General features: G+C 39.5%; 1 protein-coding gene across 10 annotated transcripts in view; it reads left to right on the top strand.

The window, feature by feature from the left end:
• Window positions 1-18,525, top strand: part of LOC106872191 (cyclin-dependent kinase 11B-like) — a 72,916-nt gene that overhangs the window by 26,750 nt on the left and 27,641 nt on the right. For 5 of the 10 annotated variants that reach the window (XM_089357865.1, XM_089357862.1, XM_089357863.1 and 2 more), the window contains exon 5: window positions 1,384-1,473. The exons of the other annotated variants lie outside the window; for them this stretch is intronic. In XM_089357865.1, the coding sequence (XP_089213991.1) occupies window positions 1,384-1,473 (90 nt within the window). The remainder of the gene's footprint in view (window positions 1-1,383; window positions 1,474-18,525) is intronic. 10 annotated transcript variants of the gene reach the window in all.

Raw genomic sequence — 18,525 nt, forward strand, 5'->3', positions numbered from 1 at the left:
TGATTTTCAATAAAAAAAAGAATATATTTAGCTAAACAGCGCTGGTATTTAATCCTTCATGTTATTACTGCTACTCTCTCAACACTACCTGCTAAAAAATAGCAATAATAATAATAATGATTTCTTTTATTTTTTTTAATAATGATTTATTTTAATAATAATAATAATATTAATAAGTTCCTTAAAATTTGAAATTGCAAGAGGTTGGAATATGAAAATTGTTAAGGTTGTGCCTCTAATAATCGGTGCATTGGGAACTGTAAGCAAAGAGACAAATCAATAATAATAATAATAATAATAATAATAATAATAATAATAATAATAATAATAGTAATAATAATCCTTTCTACTGTATATGGGGGAATGAGCTTGTTGATTACATCGACCCCAGTGCTTGACTGGTACTTAATTTATTGACCCCAAAAGGATGGGAGGCTAAGTTGACACTCAGTGGAATTTGATCTCAGAACATAAAAAAACGGGTGAAATGCTGCTTAGCATTTCGTCTGGTATGCTAATGATTCTGCTAGCTCTCCGTCTTAATAATAATAATAATAATAATAATGATTTCAAATTTTGGCACAAGGCCAGTAAATTTAGGGGATAGGGATAAATCAATTACATCAACCCCAATGTTCAACTGGTACAACAACAATTACAATAATGATAATAATAATAATAATAATAATAATAATAGAGTCAAAATTAAAAGAAGAGTGCCATTTGCTATCTTGTGAACAATAGTTCGACATCTCGCGTGTCTTCCACTGGTTCAAAAAATAAATTTGTCAATCTACTTCATTTTGGTTAATATAGAAAGGATTGAGGTAACTCCTCCTGAAGATATAGAGTCAAAATTAAAAGAAGTATATTGACAAATTTATTTTTTGAACCAGTGGAAGACATGCGAGATGTCGAAATGTTGTTCACAAGATAGCAAATAGCACTCTTCTTTTAATTTTGACTCTATATCTTCAGGAGGAGTTACCTCAATCCTTTCTATATTAACCAAAATGAAGTAGATTGACAAATTTATTTTTTGAACCAGTGGAAGACACGCGAGATGTCGAAATATTGTTCACAAGATAGCAAATGGCACTCTTCTTTTAATTTTGACTCTATATCTTCAGGAGGAATTACCTCAATCCTTTCTATATTAATAATAATAATAATAATAATAATAATAATAATAATACAACTTATAATGTTCTAGCTGGCCTTTTAAAAGTATAGTATTTATTATTACATTTTTCACTTGATTGTCTCTTTCATTAATCAACATCTTCTCTATATGCCTCCCCACTTTATCCTCTTTGTCCAACACCCCTGCCCCAGTTCTTCATCATAGTGGTTTTATTGTCGTTTAATTTTCTCTTTCTCCAGATGCACATATCAAAGGCTCCCAACCAATCTAGATCGTTCTTGCTTAGAGTCCAGCTCTCGCAGCCAAATAAGGCAACGCTCCAGATTAGGGTTTTTATATTTTTCTTCATAATCTTAACCTATTATCTCCTTGTTAGAAAAATTCTCTCCTCTCTTGCCAAAGCTGTCCTTCACTAATTAATGCAGATTGCAAAATCTGGTCATTAAATCCATTTGACCTTGCAACAATTCTGTATTTCTGCTCAGTGCACCTGGTATACTAACTACTTTCAAGCAAACTTGTATAATCCTCACCTTTATTATTTAAAAAAATTTTTTTTTCTAACTTTTTTCTTTGTTCGCATTTTATTTTTTGCTATTTTTGGATTTGCATGACTCTTCTATAATTAGTACATGTGTATGTGTGTATCTGTTCATATATATATATATATACACACACATACATATATGTACATATGTTTGTATATATGTGTGTATAAATGTATAGATGCATGTTGGCGTTAGGAAGGGCATCCAGCTGTAGAAACTCTGCCAAATTTAGATTGGAGCCTGGTGTTGCCGTCCGGTTTCACCAGTCCTCAGTCAAATCGTCCAACCCATGCTAGCATGGAAAGCGGACGTTAAACGATGATGATGATGATGATGATGATTGTGTGTATGTATTGTTGACTTCATGGAAACTTCGAAACCTTCGAGAGAACTTGAAATAATTCCTTATTGGAACAGTGGGCCTTGAAGCAGTGGAAGCTATATATAATGGCATGTAGATACAGGTTTTAAAAAATTGACTTTTTTGTTTCCTATCCAAACGTCTTTTAAACCAAATATTTGCATTCGGTTATTTATAACTTTATCTGCTTTTGAGGTTCACCACCGACTGCTTATTTCTCTGGGATTGGTCAAACGATGTAGACACCTGATGAGAACCCAGTGAATTTTGAAAATCAATTAAGTCTGCTCATCGTTTTATCAATCTATGGATAAACAGTTGAATTTGCCATTTTTGTTTTTCTATTTCTATTATCTAGGTTTATGTTTGTGTAGTGTGTGGTGTGTGTAAATTTCAGACACTCAAAGAGGAACTCCAGTTTCATGTTGCAAACAAAGATATTTGGCCTGGTTTGACCTCTTAGCTTACTTCAATCATCTGGCTTTCTTGGCAAATGTTACCAAAATAGTTTCACTTTTCTTACTTGGTATTACTAAAATAATTTAATTTCCTGCATACTTTGCACACAGTATCATTGCTTTCTTCAGTCATTGGGCAGCGATATTGCCTGGTGGCTGAAGTAATTAAAGAGGCAAAACCTTTTTATGAAACTAGGCCACATACCTTTGTAGCATGGACTTGAATTGCTCTTTGGAAGCATTAAGTTACAGATAAAGCATATTTATAATTCATAAAGGTATTGAAAATTTTAAATTGCTGAACATATCAACAAAGAACAGCACACACGCATATATATGCATGTATATGTGTATGTATGTCTATGTGTGCTTATGTATATATATTTTATATACAGGTAAATGTGTGTGTATGTATGTATGTTTGTATTTATGTTCATAGATATTTGTATGAGAGAGTATATGTACAAGTTTATACCATTTGTTCCTTCCGTATGTTTCACCACTGTGGTTATTTGCAATCACTGCATTGGATGTTCCAAGTTCAAATTGGATGCTTAACCGCACACATTTGATCTCTGCAACATCATACAGTGAAATGTTCCCCTGATGACCTCTTGAGGTTCAGCATCCGATTACACTTGGAACATCTAGTGTAGCAATTGCCCATAACCCCAATGATGAAGGAACAAATGGTATAAACTTGTATTTATCATTTTATCATAATCTTTTCTACATTTGCTTTGCATATCATAACCAGCAATATTGCCAAGTACTCTAGTAACCATACTGCTACACAGGGAGCAGACATGATGATGATATTCAGCCTGGAATTCTAAACTTTATAATAACAGTCTTGCATCTAACTATATATGGCAGCCTCTCCTACCAAAATTCTTACTATAAATTCTTCCTATGACCTTAAAGGATACTATGTCCAACCACACACATACATGAACAGCCACAAACAAACACACACACACATACATGTGCTGTCATTACACACAGACTTGCGCGCACACATATACCCACACATACACACACATACCTCCTTCCTTTGCACTCTCCTGTCTTTGAAAAGAACTTTTTCTTCACCCCTTTCCCTTCCGGTTATTCCAATATGTGACCACGTGTGTATCGTTGGCGATTTTCTTTCTCCGTCTTCTCTTCTTTGGACTTTTTCTATATTTCTGATGAAGAGTTCCGCTCAAAACGTAAAATCCTCTTTCTTTTCTTTACTTTCCTGAGTGTCCAATAACACTATACTTATTCCACATCCTCGCGTTGTTGCTTTTTCTTGCTTGTTCATGTTTGAATTCACTATATATATATATATATATATATATATATCAGAGACATATCACCTGGGTAGGCAAGGTAGGCAGTGCCTACCCTGAATAAAACAGATTGATGGTAATATTTTCCTTTTATGACAAAATATGCACCTAATTCAATAAAATTATGAAAGTTACTCTGATTACTATGCTTAAAATGCAAAATATTTTTGTTTTTGTAGATTAGGTAGGCATAATTTACCCCTACCTTTCAATCTCAGTATTAAAACTACGCATAGTACTGCTGTAGTACAGTGCTGTGTACATTCCTACAACAACGCTTTGTTTATGCGCTATAAAGGCAGAAGTAAATCTGTCTCCAACTCAGTCACACGCCTGTGTTTCGCTTACGTTTTGGTGTGTTTTACTATGTAAACGTCACCAGCTGCCTACCCTGAGTAATTACTCATGGCATGTGCCTGATATATATATATCTTATGACCATATAGCCTCAGGCCGACCAAAGCCTTGTGAGTGGATTTGGTAGATGGAAACTGAAAGAAGCTCGTATATATGCATATGTGTGTGTGTATGTGTTTGTCTCCCCTCCCCCCAACATCGCTTGACAACCAATGTTGGTGTGTTTGTGTCCCTGTAACTTAGTGGTTCAGCAAAATTGGCTGATAGAATAAGTACTAGGCTTACAAAGAATAAGCCCTGGAATCAATTTGCTCGACTAAAGGCGGTGCTCCAGCATGGCTGCAGTCAAATGACTGAAACAAGTAAAGAAAAAATGTATTATTATCATCATCATCAACATTTAATGGCCATAGTTCATGCTGGCATAGATTTGATAGTTTTACAGTATCTTATGGGCCCAAGGATTGCATTGTGCTCCAGTGTCTACTTTGGCATGGTGTCTGTGGCTGGATGCCCTTCCTAATGCCAGTCACTTTATGCTATGTATTAAATGGCTTTTTTGTGCCCCTAGCACTAGTCAAGTCATCTTGGAGTGTTGCAAGACTGAGCTTTGACAGGGAAACTCTATATTACAATATGAAGGCAAAAGGTGGGTGAAAGTAAGGAGGAAGGACCAGAGCAGGAAGGATTTCTTGTAGAGGAGCTACATGACTACTCACATTTCAGAAGAAGGAGTGGAAGCAATTGGGTGAGACTGGTTGGAGAGTGATTGGTGGGAAGGAGATGACTGACGGTGCTGAACAGCAGAATAGTAATGATGAAAGAGTAGACAGGAGAAGGATGAGAAAGAGGTATGATATTGGGTAGGTTACAGGAGTGGGTGAGGAAGAGAAAGGCATGCATTGTGCGTAAGGAGGGTGAGAAACATGCTGGTGGAAGAAGAGATGGTTTTGTTGATTCAGTGGGGTGGTGGTGGTGCAATCAAAGAAAGTATGGGTGAAGAAAACAGTATTAATAGATGAAAGATGAATAACAAGTGAAAATGTTTTGGGCAGTAAGTGGTTTCAACAAAGAGCCGCAGTTGGGAAGGTGGGTGGATTGTGACTTGTCTGTCTATGTGAATCACTTTGTCCATTCACTGCTGGTTCATGTCAGCGGCCACAGTTCATGGTTGCCCACTGCATGGTTTGTCTTCAATGCTGGTTTCCCCTGCTTTAAACTTCTTTACCCATCTCTGCACATTTTGTGGTGTCATCTCTATAAAACAACTTATAGCCTCTGTGGATGTCGGACAGCCTGCATTCCTCTTTTTGCCAAGAATTCAGTTATTGCATGTTGCTTCTCTTTGGAATCCATTATTGGCCTCCACTAAAGACTGGCTATAGAGGAAGAGTTACTCAGTTAACTTGTGCAGTTTGAACGATGTGTAGCAGTTAACATGTTATGTTCATTTTTGGATTACTTTCAGCAATACCCTCATTGCCTTGTTATAGAGGCCAAATGTGTCATGTGGTTAGTTGAAGGGAGAGGTGAAGAATGAGAGAAAGGAGGGAGAGAGAAGTGTTAACGACATGCTGTAGGGTGGGGAGAGAAAGGTAAAGAGAAAGAGATATGTTTAGGATATGTTTAGCAGAGGGTAATGTTCTGGTGGTGAGGTTAAAGAAAGGCAGGTAAAGACAGATAGGTAGGGGAAGCAGTTGCATAAAGAAAGAAATATTGAGAGAGAATTAGTGGCAGTGAGAAGCGAAGAGAAAGAGATAAATGTTAGAGACATGAAGACGGGAATTACATGGTTAAAAAAGTTTTTTGAAGAGAAAGAGAGAAATATAAAGAGCTTAGTAGAGGGAAAATTTAAAATATAATATATTATTGTGACTGGAAGTGAAATACTTAGCAAAAAATAAAAATGTGAATCATCCTTTCTATCTTAAATAGTTTCCCTTAATCTTTTTTGTTCTGTGGAATTTCCATGCGTCCCACTAGTGTATGTATATTTATTCAATCATATATATATTTGAACTCTGAAAATTGCTCAGCTACAAGCATTGACAGTGCAGTCATTCTCCTGTCGGTGGGTCAGCTGCTGGTTTTGCTTGCAGTAAAATGTGCCTTAATTGAAAAACTGGTAAGGGTATCAGGAAGGGCATCTGTCTCTGAAATAATTCCTAACTAGCATTGAAAAGCACTCAGAAAAGTAAATGAATAGTATATATACATATGTACATGTATATCATCATCATGTCTGTTGACCATGTTGGCATGGGCTGGGCTGTTTGACTGGGCTGGCACACTGGAAGGCTGCGCCAAGCTCCAGTCTGATTTGGCATTGTTTTCTATTGCTGGATGCCCTTCCTAATGCCAACCACTCCGAGAGTGTAATGGGTGCTTTTACGTGCCACAGGCACAGGTACCATTTGCATGACACCAGCATCTGCCACAGCTGCGATTTTGCTTGGCTTGATGGGTCTTCTTCACAAGCATAACATAATGCCAAAGGCCTTGGTCATTGCCTCCGTGAGGCCCGACACTCGAAACGAACTCAGCCACTTTGTCTTCATGAGGCCTAACGCCCGAAAGCAACTCATTCAATATATATGGCTTTGTAGTTCATTTCCCAAACATGTGGCTTAGGGTCCAGTTCCACTGCATGGCACCTTTGTAGTATAGCCCTGGGCTGGTCAAAGCCTTGTAAGTGGCTTTGGTAGACAGAAAGTGAAAGGAGCCTTTGCATGTGAACGTTTGTGTTTGTACCTCCTCTTGATACCATGCGGTAGTTATAAATAAATGTCATTGTCATACAAGTAGTATTCCTCTTTTCTAATCTTTTGTGAAAATCTGTGATATTACATTGCTTGGAAATAGGTGAGGGTTAGAGACCCCAACTACTGCAGTTAACATCATTGACTGTAGAAATCTGCCAAATGAGAGTTCTAATGCTTATATCAGTAATCAATATTTACTCATCGTGTGATAAGTTGTGCATTGTATTGATCAGTGAGGGATTAGCTCTATTGACTTCTGTTGAGTTGCCTCGATAAGCTGTGAAGCCTGCTGCCTCATCTGAACTGAACTAAGTGAAAAACAAAGCACTCTGTACCTTTGCTTTTTATCTACAGTTTACTACACCTCCTTGTCATATCTGTTGCCAGCCCCAACATGAGAGGGAGCCTTTACGTGGTCACTGAACCTGCTGGAAATAGCAGCTAAATCTCCCTCAGATCATACCCCATAGTCTTTGGAAAGGACACATTAGGTAATGTGATTCTAGGTTCCTTAGACATAGGAGAAAGATGGCTGATAACGGCCAGGTTACTTTTGATCATAGGCCAGCTCAATCAGAACTGACCTGAGGCTAAACATTAGCAACATTTTGCTGTAAATTGTTGAATATCTTAGCTGAAGCATTATACACAGATACAGACTGCTCTGACCTGGCCAACTGTACTTCTCTCTTTCTCTATCATATGCACACAGGCACGCACACAGTCCTTGTTTTTATACTTATAGATGTGGCAGATGCCAGTGTTGTTTAACTGGCACATAAAAGGCACCTTCGAACGTTGGGTGATGTACTGTGCTTAAGAAGACCTGTCAAGCCAAGTGAAATCATAGTTGTGGCTGATGCCTGTGCTGTGTGACTAGTACCCATGTTGGTGGCATCTAAAAAGCACCGTTCGAGCATTGAACCTCATGGAAGCAGTGACAGGTGACCAAAACCTTTGTTGATATACCGTACTTAAGTCCGGTCAAGCCAAGTGAGATCATAGTCGTGGCCGATGCTGGTGGCACATAAAGAGCACTGTTTGAACATTGAGCCTTACGGAGGCAGTGACAGATGATTGAGACCTTTATCAATATACCGTGCTTGAGAAGACCTATCAAGTTGCTGCTGGTACGTGAAAAGCACTGTTCGAGCATTGAGCCTCACAGCATCCAGGTGTAGAAACCATACCAAATCAAATTGGAACCTGGTGCAGCTCTCTGGCTTACCAGTTCTCAGTCAAACCATCTAACCCATGCCAGCATGGAAAACAGATGTTAAATAATGATGATAGATGTATGTTACTGTGAGATGAAAGAACAAAACTTTTGGTTTTAAGGTCTTTGCACAACAATCTACATGGACTTTTTGATATTCTAAGAACATGTCTTTTACTACTTACCAGATCTTGCCTCCTTTTTCATGTTCAGAGTTTTACAGTTGTTTAATCCCTGAGTAGTCTTATTATGAAAGACACTCCAGGTTTGACTGTCCTTAGTATTTCTAAGACTACATTCTATTGTACTTCCTTCCTTTTAGATTCACTTCAACATTTAAATTTAATTTGCCAAAATATTTTCGTCTCTTTGAGACCGCGATCTGTTCACTGACAAAATTCCATGCTGCATATATATGTATATATATATATATATGTATTCTTTTATTTGTTTCAGTCATTTGGCTGTGACCATGCTGGAGCACCACCTTTTGTCGAACAAATTGACCTGACGACTTATTCTTTGTAAGCTTAGTACTTATTCTATCAATCCCTTTTGCCGAACCGCTAGGTTACAGGGATTTAGACACGCCACCATCGGTTGTCAAGTGATGTTGAGGGACAAGCACAAACACACACACATACGTATATATATATGCACCAGGCTTCTTACAGTTTCTGTCTACCAAATCCACACATAAGGCTTTGGTTGGCTCAAGGCTATAGTAGAAGACACTTACCCAAGTTGCCACACAGTCGGACTGAACCCAGAACCATGTGGTTGGTAAGCAAGCTACTTACCACACTTCCATATATATGTATATATATATATATATATATATACATATTATTATAAAAGTATATACAATATAGGTGCAGGCATGACTGTGTGGTACGAAGTTTGCTTCCCAATCACATGGTTTCGGGTTCAGTCCCACTGCATGGCACCTTGGGCAAGTTTCTTCTACTATAGTCTTGGGCCGGCCAAAGCCTTGTGAGTGGATTTGGTAGACAGAAAGTGGAAGAAGCCCGTCGTATATATATATGTATGTACGTATTTGTGTGTGTTTGTGTTTGTCACCTCCACCGTCGTTTGACAACCGATGCTGGTGTGTTTACGTCCCCGTAACTTAGCAGTTAGGCAAAAGAGACCGTAGAATAAGTACTAGGCTTACAAAGAATAAGTCCTGGGGTCAATTTCTTTGACTAACACGCTTTAAGGCGGTGCTTCAGCATGGCCACAATCAGATGACCGAAACAAGTAAAAGAATGAAAGAATTATATATGCATAGGAGTGGCTGTGTGGTAAGTAGCTTGCTTCCTACCCACATGGTTCCAGGTTCAGTCCCACTGCGTGGCACCTTGGGCAAGTGTCTTCTACTATAGCCTTGGGCCCACCAAAGCCTTGTGAGTGGATTTTGTAGACGGAAACTGAAAGAAGCCCGTCGTATATATGTATGTGTGTGTCTGTGTTTGTCCCCCCCCCCCCCAACATCGCTTGACAACCGATGGTGGTGTGTTTACATCTCTGTAACATAGCAGTTCGGCAAAAGAGAACCGATAGAATAAGTACTAGGCTTACAAAGAATAAGTCCTGGGATCGATTTGCTCGACTAAAGGCAGTGCTCCAGCATGGCCACAGTCAAATGACTGAAACAAGTAAAAGAGTATGATATTGCGTGATCGACCAGACTATCAGATGTTGTTATACATCACTGGTCACAATGCGCTTTGTATCATTTTAGCCTTTGAATGATGCCACCCCACTGGCAAGCCAACATTGCCCCTGATCAGAATGTTAGTCTGTCATAGAGTGACCTACTTACAGCTGTGTGAACTGGTGCAACATGAAATGAAGTGCTTTGCTCAAGAACACAATGCACTACTTAATCCAGGAATTGAACCCATGACTGCTAGATTGTTATGTAAAAATATATAATAATGCAAGTGACCGATATATCAATCTGGAGAAGACCTATCAAGTCAAGTGTCGTGGCCAGTGCTGGTGTTACGTAACTGCCACCCATGCCGGCGGCATGTAAAAAGCACTCACTACACTCTTGGAATGGTTGGCATTAGGAAGGGCATCCAGCTGTAGAAACTGTGCCAAATCAGGTTGGAATTTGGTGCAGCTCCCCAGCTTACCAGTTTTCAGTCAAACCATCCAGCCCATCCCAGCTTGGAAAACATGCATTAAATGATGAATGAATAATAGTTTCCTTGTGATTCTGTAGCTTTGGTAATTAACAATTATATTCTGTAACTTGATTTAGAAAACATGGTACACAGATAAAGTATATGTAACGTGTCCCATAACCCCTTGAAGACCTTGTTTCTATGGAAGTTAACAGGACTTGTCTTTCTCCAAGCTGCAATCATAAGAAGTCTGTGAATCAGTGTGGTAAACTAAGGCATCACTTAGTGATTAAGAAGCTTGCTTTTCAACCATGTGGTTCCATGGTTAGGGTTCAAACCCACTGTGCAGTGCCTTGGACAAATGTCTTCTATTGTAGCCCTGAGCTGATCAATGTTTTGCAAGTGAATTTGTAGATGGAAACTGTTTAGAAGCCTACTGTGTGTGTGTATGTATATATATATATATATATATATATTTATATATATATATTTATATTTATGTGAAGGTGCATGGCTCAGTGGTTAGAGTGTCAGGCTTACGATCGCAAGGTTGTGAGTTCGAATCCCGGACCGGGCTGTGTGTTGTGTTCTTGAGCAAGACGCTTTATTTCACGTTGCTCCAGTTCACTCAGCTGTAGAAATGAGTTGCGACATCACAGATGCCAAGCTGTATCGGCCCCTTTGCCTTTCCCTTGGATAACACTGGTGGCGTGGAGAGGGGAGACCGGTATGCATGGGCGACTGCTGGTCTTCCATAAACAACCTTGCCCGGGCTTGTGCCTGGGAGGGTAGCTTTCTAGGTGCAATCCCATGGTCAGTCATGACCGACGGGGGTTTCAGCAATATACATTTATATGTGTATGTGTGTATATATATATATATATATATATATATATATATATATATATGTGTGTGTGTGTGTGTATATATATATATGTGTGTGTGTGTATATATATATATGTGTGTGTGTGTGTATATATATATATGTATATGTTTGTGTGTGATAGAGTTTAAGGTTGCCCTCCCCACATCATTTAACAACTGGTATTGGTTTGTCTCCCATAACCTAGAAGTTTGGCAAAAGAACCTGATACAGTAGATACTAGGCTTTAAAAATATATATACTGTAGTCAATCCTTTGAAGCACTGCTCCAGCATGGCCAGAGTTCAATGGCTGAAACAAGTAAAAGATAAATGATCTAATAATGTCTCCTGGATTTTACTATTTGCATTGGTTATTGCTGACATGGATCCATTTTCCCTGGACTCCGGATTTTCCCAGCACTGATGCTGGTGTTGGTGTCACTTAAAAAGTACTGGGTATGGTGCCATGTAAAAAGCCCCCCCCCCCCAGTGCTCTCTTTAAAGTGGTTGGTGTTAGGAAAGACATCCAGCTGTAGAAACCATGCCTAAACAGACTGGAACCTGGTGTGGCTTCTGGCCTTACCAGCTTCTGTCAAACAGTCCAACCCATGCCAGTATGGAAAATGGACATTAAATGATGGCTTCTGGCTTTACGAGCTTCTGTCAAACAGTCCAACCCATGACAGTATGGAAAATGGACATTAAATGATGGTGGTGTGGCTTCTGGCTTTACGAGCTTCTGTCAAACAGTCCAACCCATGACAGTATGGAAAATGGACATTAAATGATGGTGGTGTGGCTTCTGGCTTTACGAGCTTCTGTCAAACAGTCCAACCCATGCCAGTATGGAAAACGGGAATTAAATGATGGTGGTGTGGCTTCTGGCTTTACGAGCTTCTGTCAAACAGTCCAACCCATGACAGTATGGAAAATGGACATTAAATGATGGTGGTGTGGCTTCTGGCTTTACGAGCTTCTGTCAAACAGTCCAACCCATGACAGTATGGAAAATGGACATTAAATGATGGTGGTGTGGCTTCTGGCTTTACGAGCTTCTGTCAAACAGTCCAACCCATGCCAGTATGGAAAACGGGAATTAAATGATGGTGGTGTGGCTTCTGGCTTTACGAGCTTCTGTCAAACAGTCCAACCCATGACAGTATGGAAAATGGACATTAAATGATGGTGGTGTGGCTTCTGGCTTTACGAGCTTCTGTCAAACAGTCCAACCCATGACGGTATGGAAAATGGACATTAAATGATGGTGGTGTGGCTTCTGGCTTTACGAGCTTCTGTCAAACAGTCCAACCCATGCCAGTATGGAAAACGGGAATTAAATGATGGTGGTGTGGCTTCTGGCTTTACGAGCTTCTGTCAAACAGTCCAACCCATGACAGTATGGAAAATGGACATTAAATGATGGTGGTGTGGCTTCTGACTTTACCAGCTTCTTTCAATCAGTTCAACCCATGCCAGTATGGAAAACGAGCATTAAATGATGGTGGTGTGGCTTCTGGCTTTACCAGCTTCTTTCAATCAGTTCAACCCATGCCAGTATGGAAAACGAGCATTAAATGATGGTGGCGGCATTGTTAAATTTGTCAGTATTTTAGTACATTTTGCTACTTCCAGTGTGTAGTGGCAGGGTATCTAATTCTGGCATTTATATTTATAAGAAAAGCAAACTGTACCTGCTGGAGTTAAATGTCATAACTTACTGGCGCTTTTCACGAGACATGCTCTGTTGTCGATACCCTTTCACTTGCAGGGTTGACTGACACCTCATCTAATTAACTAGTTGTTACTACAAAACATTGGGTACCAAAATAAACGAGGGCTGGGGGTGAATGAAGTGATCGTTCAATCATTAGCTTTGATGTGCGTTGTGTTTCTCTTTTTATATTTTATTATGTAATTTTATATGATTATTTTAACCAAAACATCTCCTGACATTGTGAAAAGAATATCGTCTGATAACATTGAAACGATCTGTTAAAGATGTCTTTTTTTTTTTTCTTCTTTTCTTTTCCAGCTTTGATATTTTGGCTTTGTACGTCTTATTTTTAACCCTCCTCCTTATATTATTTTTTGTGCAATGCTTTCCCTCTCTCTACCCACTCAGCAGAAAATGTTTGATCTACTACAAAGTAAATCCCCTTCCCTGTACCCTCTGCTCCTTCTTACCCCCCCCCCCCCCAACCAAGCTGTATCACTAACACCACTTGCATCTTGTGGAAAACTTTATTTTTTTCTTACTTTATTTTATACTTTTCAGCATAAATAATTATTTGAAAAGAAAATCATTATTATTACTGCTGCTACTAAGGGGGTGACCTGGCAGAATCGTTAGCATGCTGACGAAATGCTTAGCAGTATTTCACCCATCGCTACGTTCTGAGTTCAAATTCCGCTGATGTTGACTTTGCCTTTCATCCTCTCAGGGTTGATAAAATAAGAACCAGTTGAACGCTGGGGTTGATGTAATCGACTTATCTTCACCTCCCCCAAGCTGCCCTTGTGGCAAAAATTTGAAATAATTATTATGACAGCTACTGCAACCCATGCTAGCATGGAAAGCGGACGTTAAACGATGATGGACTGCTTTTTTGGCAGAATCAGTAGTGCAGTGGACAAAATGCTTCATGGTATTTCTTTTGGCTCTTCATGTTCTGAGTTCAAATCCTGCTACAGTCAACTTTGCCTTTCATCTTTTTAGGATTGGAGACGAAAATAAAGATTGTGGTTTCAATTCCTGGATTGGACAATGCGTTGTGTTCTTAAGCAAAACACTTCATTTCACATTGTTCCAGTCCACCTGGCTGGTAAAAACAGCCAATCCTGCTATGGCTTGGTGTCCTGTCCAGGGAGGAATAGAGAAACCGGAATATTGACCCTATGCCCCTTATGAAGTAATGTGGACAAACCGATTATTTTAAGGGTGGCAAGCTGATGGAACCATTAAAAGTATTGGGCTAAATGTCTTGCAGGATGTGTTACGGCACTCTCATTCTATCAGAGGTCGATAAAATAAGGTACCATTTCGATACTGGGGTTGATCTCCACTTAAAATTTTTGGCCTTGTGCATAAATCATGTGGTAAGCTGGGAGTACTGTAAGGGTGTTGGAGAAAGTGCCTTGCATTATTTGTTCTGGTTTTTTATATTCCGATTTCAAATTCCACCGAGGTCTTCTTTGCTTTTCATCCCTCTGTGGTTGATGAAATAAAGTACCAGCCGAGTACTGGGAGTCAGTGTAATCAACTGGTCTCTCTCAAGTTGCCAACCATTTGTTCCTAAACAAGGAAGAATTATTATTATCATTATATAAAGTGGCGAGCTGGCAGAATCGTTAGCACACTGGATGAAATGCTTAGGGGTATTTCACTTGTCGCTATGTTCTGAGTTCAAATTCCTTCGGGGTCAATTAAATAAATACCAGATACGCACTGGGGTCGATGTAATCAACTTAATCCCTTCCCCCCAAATTTAAGGTCTTGTGCTTCCAGTAGAAAGGATTATTATTATTATTATTATTATTATCATTATACCCATGGCAGTTAGCTAGCAGAATCGTTGGCATGCCAGGCAAAATGCTTCATGGCATTTCGTCCATCTTTACGTTCTGAGTTCGAATCCCACTGAGATCAGCTTTGACTTTCATCCTTTCAGGGTCAATAAAATAAATACCAGCTGAACTCTGGAGTCGATTTAATTGACTAAGCACCCCCCTCCCCCCAAAAAACTAACTGCCCTTGTGTCAAAATTTGAAACCATTCTTAGAGCAGTGCCAGATGTTATCATCATCATCATCAGCATTTTATGTCCTTATTTACTTGCTACTAAGGACTGGATGGTGTGTGATCTAACATTGTGTTTTGCCATTAGTAATGGGCTTTCATCATTTGACACATGCAACAACACAGAAAACTGTCAATCTTTGATGTTGTGTGTACTATGTACTATGGTTTTCTTATATATTAACGCCCCTCCTATTAGCAACTACTTTATGACATCAATTGGATGTAATAAGTACCAGTTGAAAACTGGGGTCGATGTAATCGACTCCTCCCCTCCCCCAAAATTGTTGCCCTTGTGACGAAATTTGAAACCTTTTTTTTTTTTTTTTCTTGTCAAAATTTTTATAATAGGATGCCTTTCCTATCCTAATCACTTTACAGCATTGACTAGATGCATTTTATATTGCCATCAACACATGAGAGATTGTCTGCCCAGACTAAATTGTCCCCTCTGTATTAGTTTTTATTCTGAATTACTATCCTGCTAGATGGGCTAACATTGCTGCAGCTTGTAGGGTCTTCGTTTCTTCCTCATTTGGAGTATAAATTGTACAACTGGATGCAGTCCACTCAGCAAGGTAGTTGTTATTAGGAAGGGCATCCAGTCATAAAAACTATGCCAAAACAGACACAGAAGCCTGGTGTAGTCTTCTGGTTTGCTAGCTCCTGTCAAACTGTCCAACCCATGCTAGCATTGAAAGCAGACACTAAATGATGATGCTCTTCAAATCTGCAAAAGTCCCTTTACATTCTGAGCTTATATCCTGCTGAACTTGACTCTGCTTTTATCTTTCTGGGTAGTATATGTGCCAGGTTGGGTGAGGTATGGAAGCACATGCCATTGTAGCGTGTCACTGCATCCACCATTTGTCAGTATCTGCTTGGGTCCTCCTGGGTAACCTGCCGAGCAGTGACCCAGTCAGTTCCCCTCTCTGGGAGGTACTTCCTCGTCTGTTGTATGAGCCATGTGGCTGACCAGATTGAGCTGTCACCCCACTACCAATCATGATTAAATCAACTTCACCTTGGAGGTGGTGTTGAAGTACGACCTTGTCTTGAACAGTCTAAAAACAATCTAAAGACCCTTCTCCTTAAAATGTATGGCCTGTTCCAAAGTAAAAATAATAAACAAACAACCAAAAAACCATAGGTAGTATCCCTTTTTTTATTGGTTCACCTGCCTTCCCCTTTTTTTGTGTGTGATTCATCATCATCATCATTTAATGTCCACTTTTCATGCTGGCATGAGTTGGATGATTTAACTGAGGACTGGCGAACCAGATGGCTACACCAGCCTCCAGTCTGATTTGGCAGAGTTTCTACAGCTGGATACCCTTCCTAACGCCAACCACTCCGAGAGTATAGTGGGTGCTTTTATGTGCCACCGGCACGATGGCTAGTCAAGCGGTACTGGCGACGGCCACGCTCGAAATGGTGTATTTTACGTGCCGCCTGCACAGGAGCCAGTCCAGCGGCACTGCCAACGATCTCGCTCGAATGTCCCTTCACGTGCCACCGGCACAAGTGGCAGGAAGGCGCCGTGTGAGTAAAATGGTGATGTCATGTTTACATCCCTTACGAACAATACATTATGTTGTTTTGTGTTTTTTGACTTATGGTGACTGGTGAAGCAATAAAACCCGTACTTGCCAAACTCTTTGAGGTTGGCCCCTCAGGATGAGCATCTGACTGTAAAATACTGTCCCCAATGAGATCTTCATCCAGTCCATGCCAGCATGGAAAAGCAGAATTAGAATGGACCAACTAGCATGTGTGCAAATGTGGATAAGTCTGCTTCGCAATCAAATGGTAATTGGTTTGATTCCATTGTGAGGTACTTTGGGCATGTATTTTCCACAACAGCTTTGAGTTGACCAATGCTTTGTGGTTGAAATTTGATGAACAGAAGTTTTGCAGTAGTCCGTCATGTATGTTTGTATATATCTTGTGTCAATATACTTCTGTGAGAAAGCTGGTGTATTCATGTAAGAGCACACAGTGTTATTTGTTCTGCTCAAGTTACACAGACACTCTCTTGTCACTTTTATCATCGTCATCATCATCATCATCATCATTTAATGTCTGTTTTTCATGCTAGTATAGGTTGTGTGGTTTGACCAGAGCTGGCATGCAGGAGAGCTGCACCAGGTTCCAATTTGATTTAACTCGGTTTCTTCGACTGGAAGCCCTTCCTAATGCCAACTATTCCACAGAGTGTACTGGGTGCTCTTTACATAGTCCAGCACAGGTGCTTTTTACATGGCACCAGCACAGGTGCTTTTTAAATGGCACCAGCACAGGTCCTTTTTAAATGGCACCAGCACAGGTCCTTATTACGTGGTGCCAACACAGGTCATTTTTACGTGGAACCGGTATGGGTAATTTGTATGTGGCGCCTATACATAAAAATGAAAATGCAGTGAAACAGTGATTGGTTTATTGGAAATCTATACCTAGTGACACTGTTTCCAAAATACCTGATATAGAATGTTTAGACTAGGATAATAACTAAAATGGCTTTATTAAGGCCAGGGTCTGAGGAAACTAAAGTGGTGGTCTCTGTAGGCAATGATTCATTCAGTAGAGTTGTCAAATTGTGGATAGATTTGTGTGATGTGGGTTTTTGAGAAAACTAGTGTGTTCAATAAAGCCCCTTCTGTTGTTGAAAGAAAGTTTTTCTGATGGTTATGGTTGCATTGAGCTAATATTTATTGATTTGTTACTTTGATCTATCATGGATATCAAATGGAAGGACTTCGTCTCCAATCTTGCAGTCCTTGAGAAATCTCAGGTCAACAGCATTTTGAAGCCACCAGATATTGTCTCAAATGGACAGATGATGTGTGCCATATACAAAAGAAAATGACCCAGCTTTTCTCTACTGCATCTTTTGCAGTGAACTCAGCACTGGCAAAATACTGCCCTCTGTAATGTTACAATGGTCAAATCAAACAGATTATGTGAAAGAGCAACATCAGCCTTCAGCCTGAGAAGAACCAGCAGTGGATTAGCAAACTCTACCTTCAGACAATCTTGACTGTTGCAGGTTCATTTGGAAAAGAGCATTGCAGAAATGAAGAGGACAAATAATGAAGATGAAAATTCTGTCACTCTGTCCATTAGCTGAAATTTGTGCAAATGTGTGTTTTATGCTTGGGTTAGTCTTCTCCATCATTAGAAGTGCCGACAGCACAACAAATGAAAAAAACAAAAAGTGGAATGAAATATTTGGAAATGAAAAAAGCTGATGGCAATTTTGGAGAGCAGGGAAACCTCCATTATGAAGTCATTGAGAAGTCTTGTTTTTATTTGCACCATCACACTAATATTTTTATATCAATGTAATGTGTGTGTGTGTGTGGCTGTTGTATATACTCTTATTGTAAGCAAAAATAACTGACATACAAAAACAGTCTCATTTATTTGGAAATAGATGAAGGTTGTTGACAGGAAGAGCATCCAGCTGTAGAAAAACCTGCTTCAACAGCTTTCATCTGGCCTACACAAACAAACATGGAAAAGTGGACTTCATTATGAGGTTAAAAGGTGC

The sequence above is a fragment of the Octopus bimaculoides genome, chromosome 9 (assembly GCF_046866305.1).
Source record: "Octopus bimaculoides isolate indiv1 chromosome 9, ASM4686630v1, whole genome shotgun sequence".
Taxonomy (NCBI): Eukaryota; Metazoa; Mollusca; class Cephalopoda; order Octopoda; family Octopodidae; genus Octopus; species Octopus bimaculoides.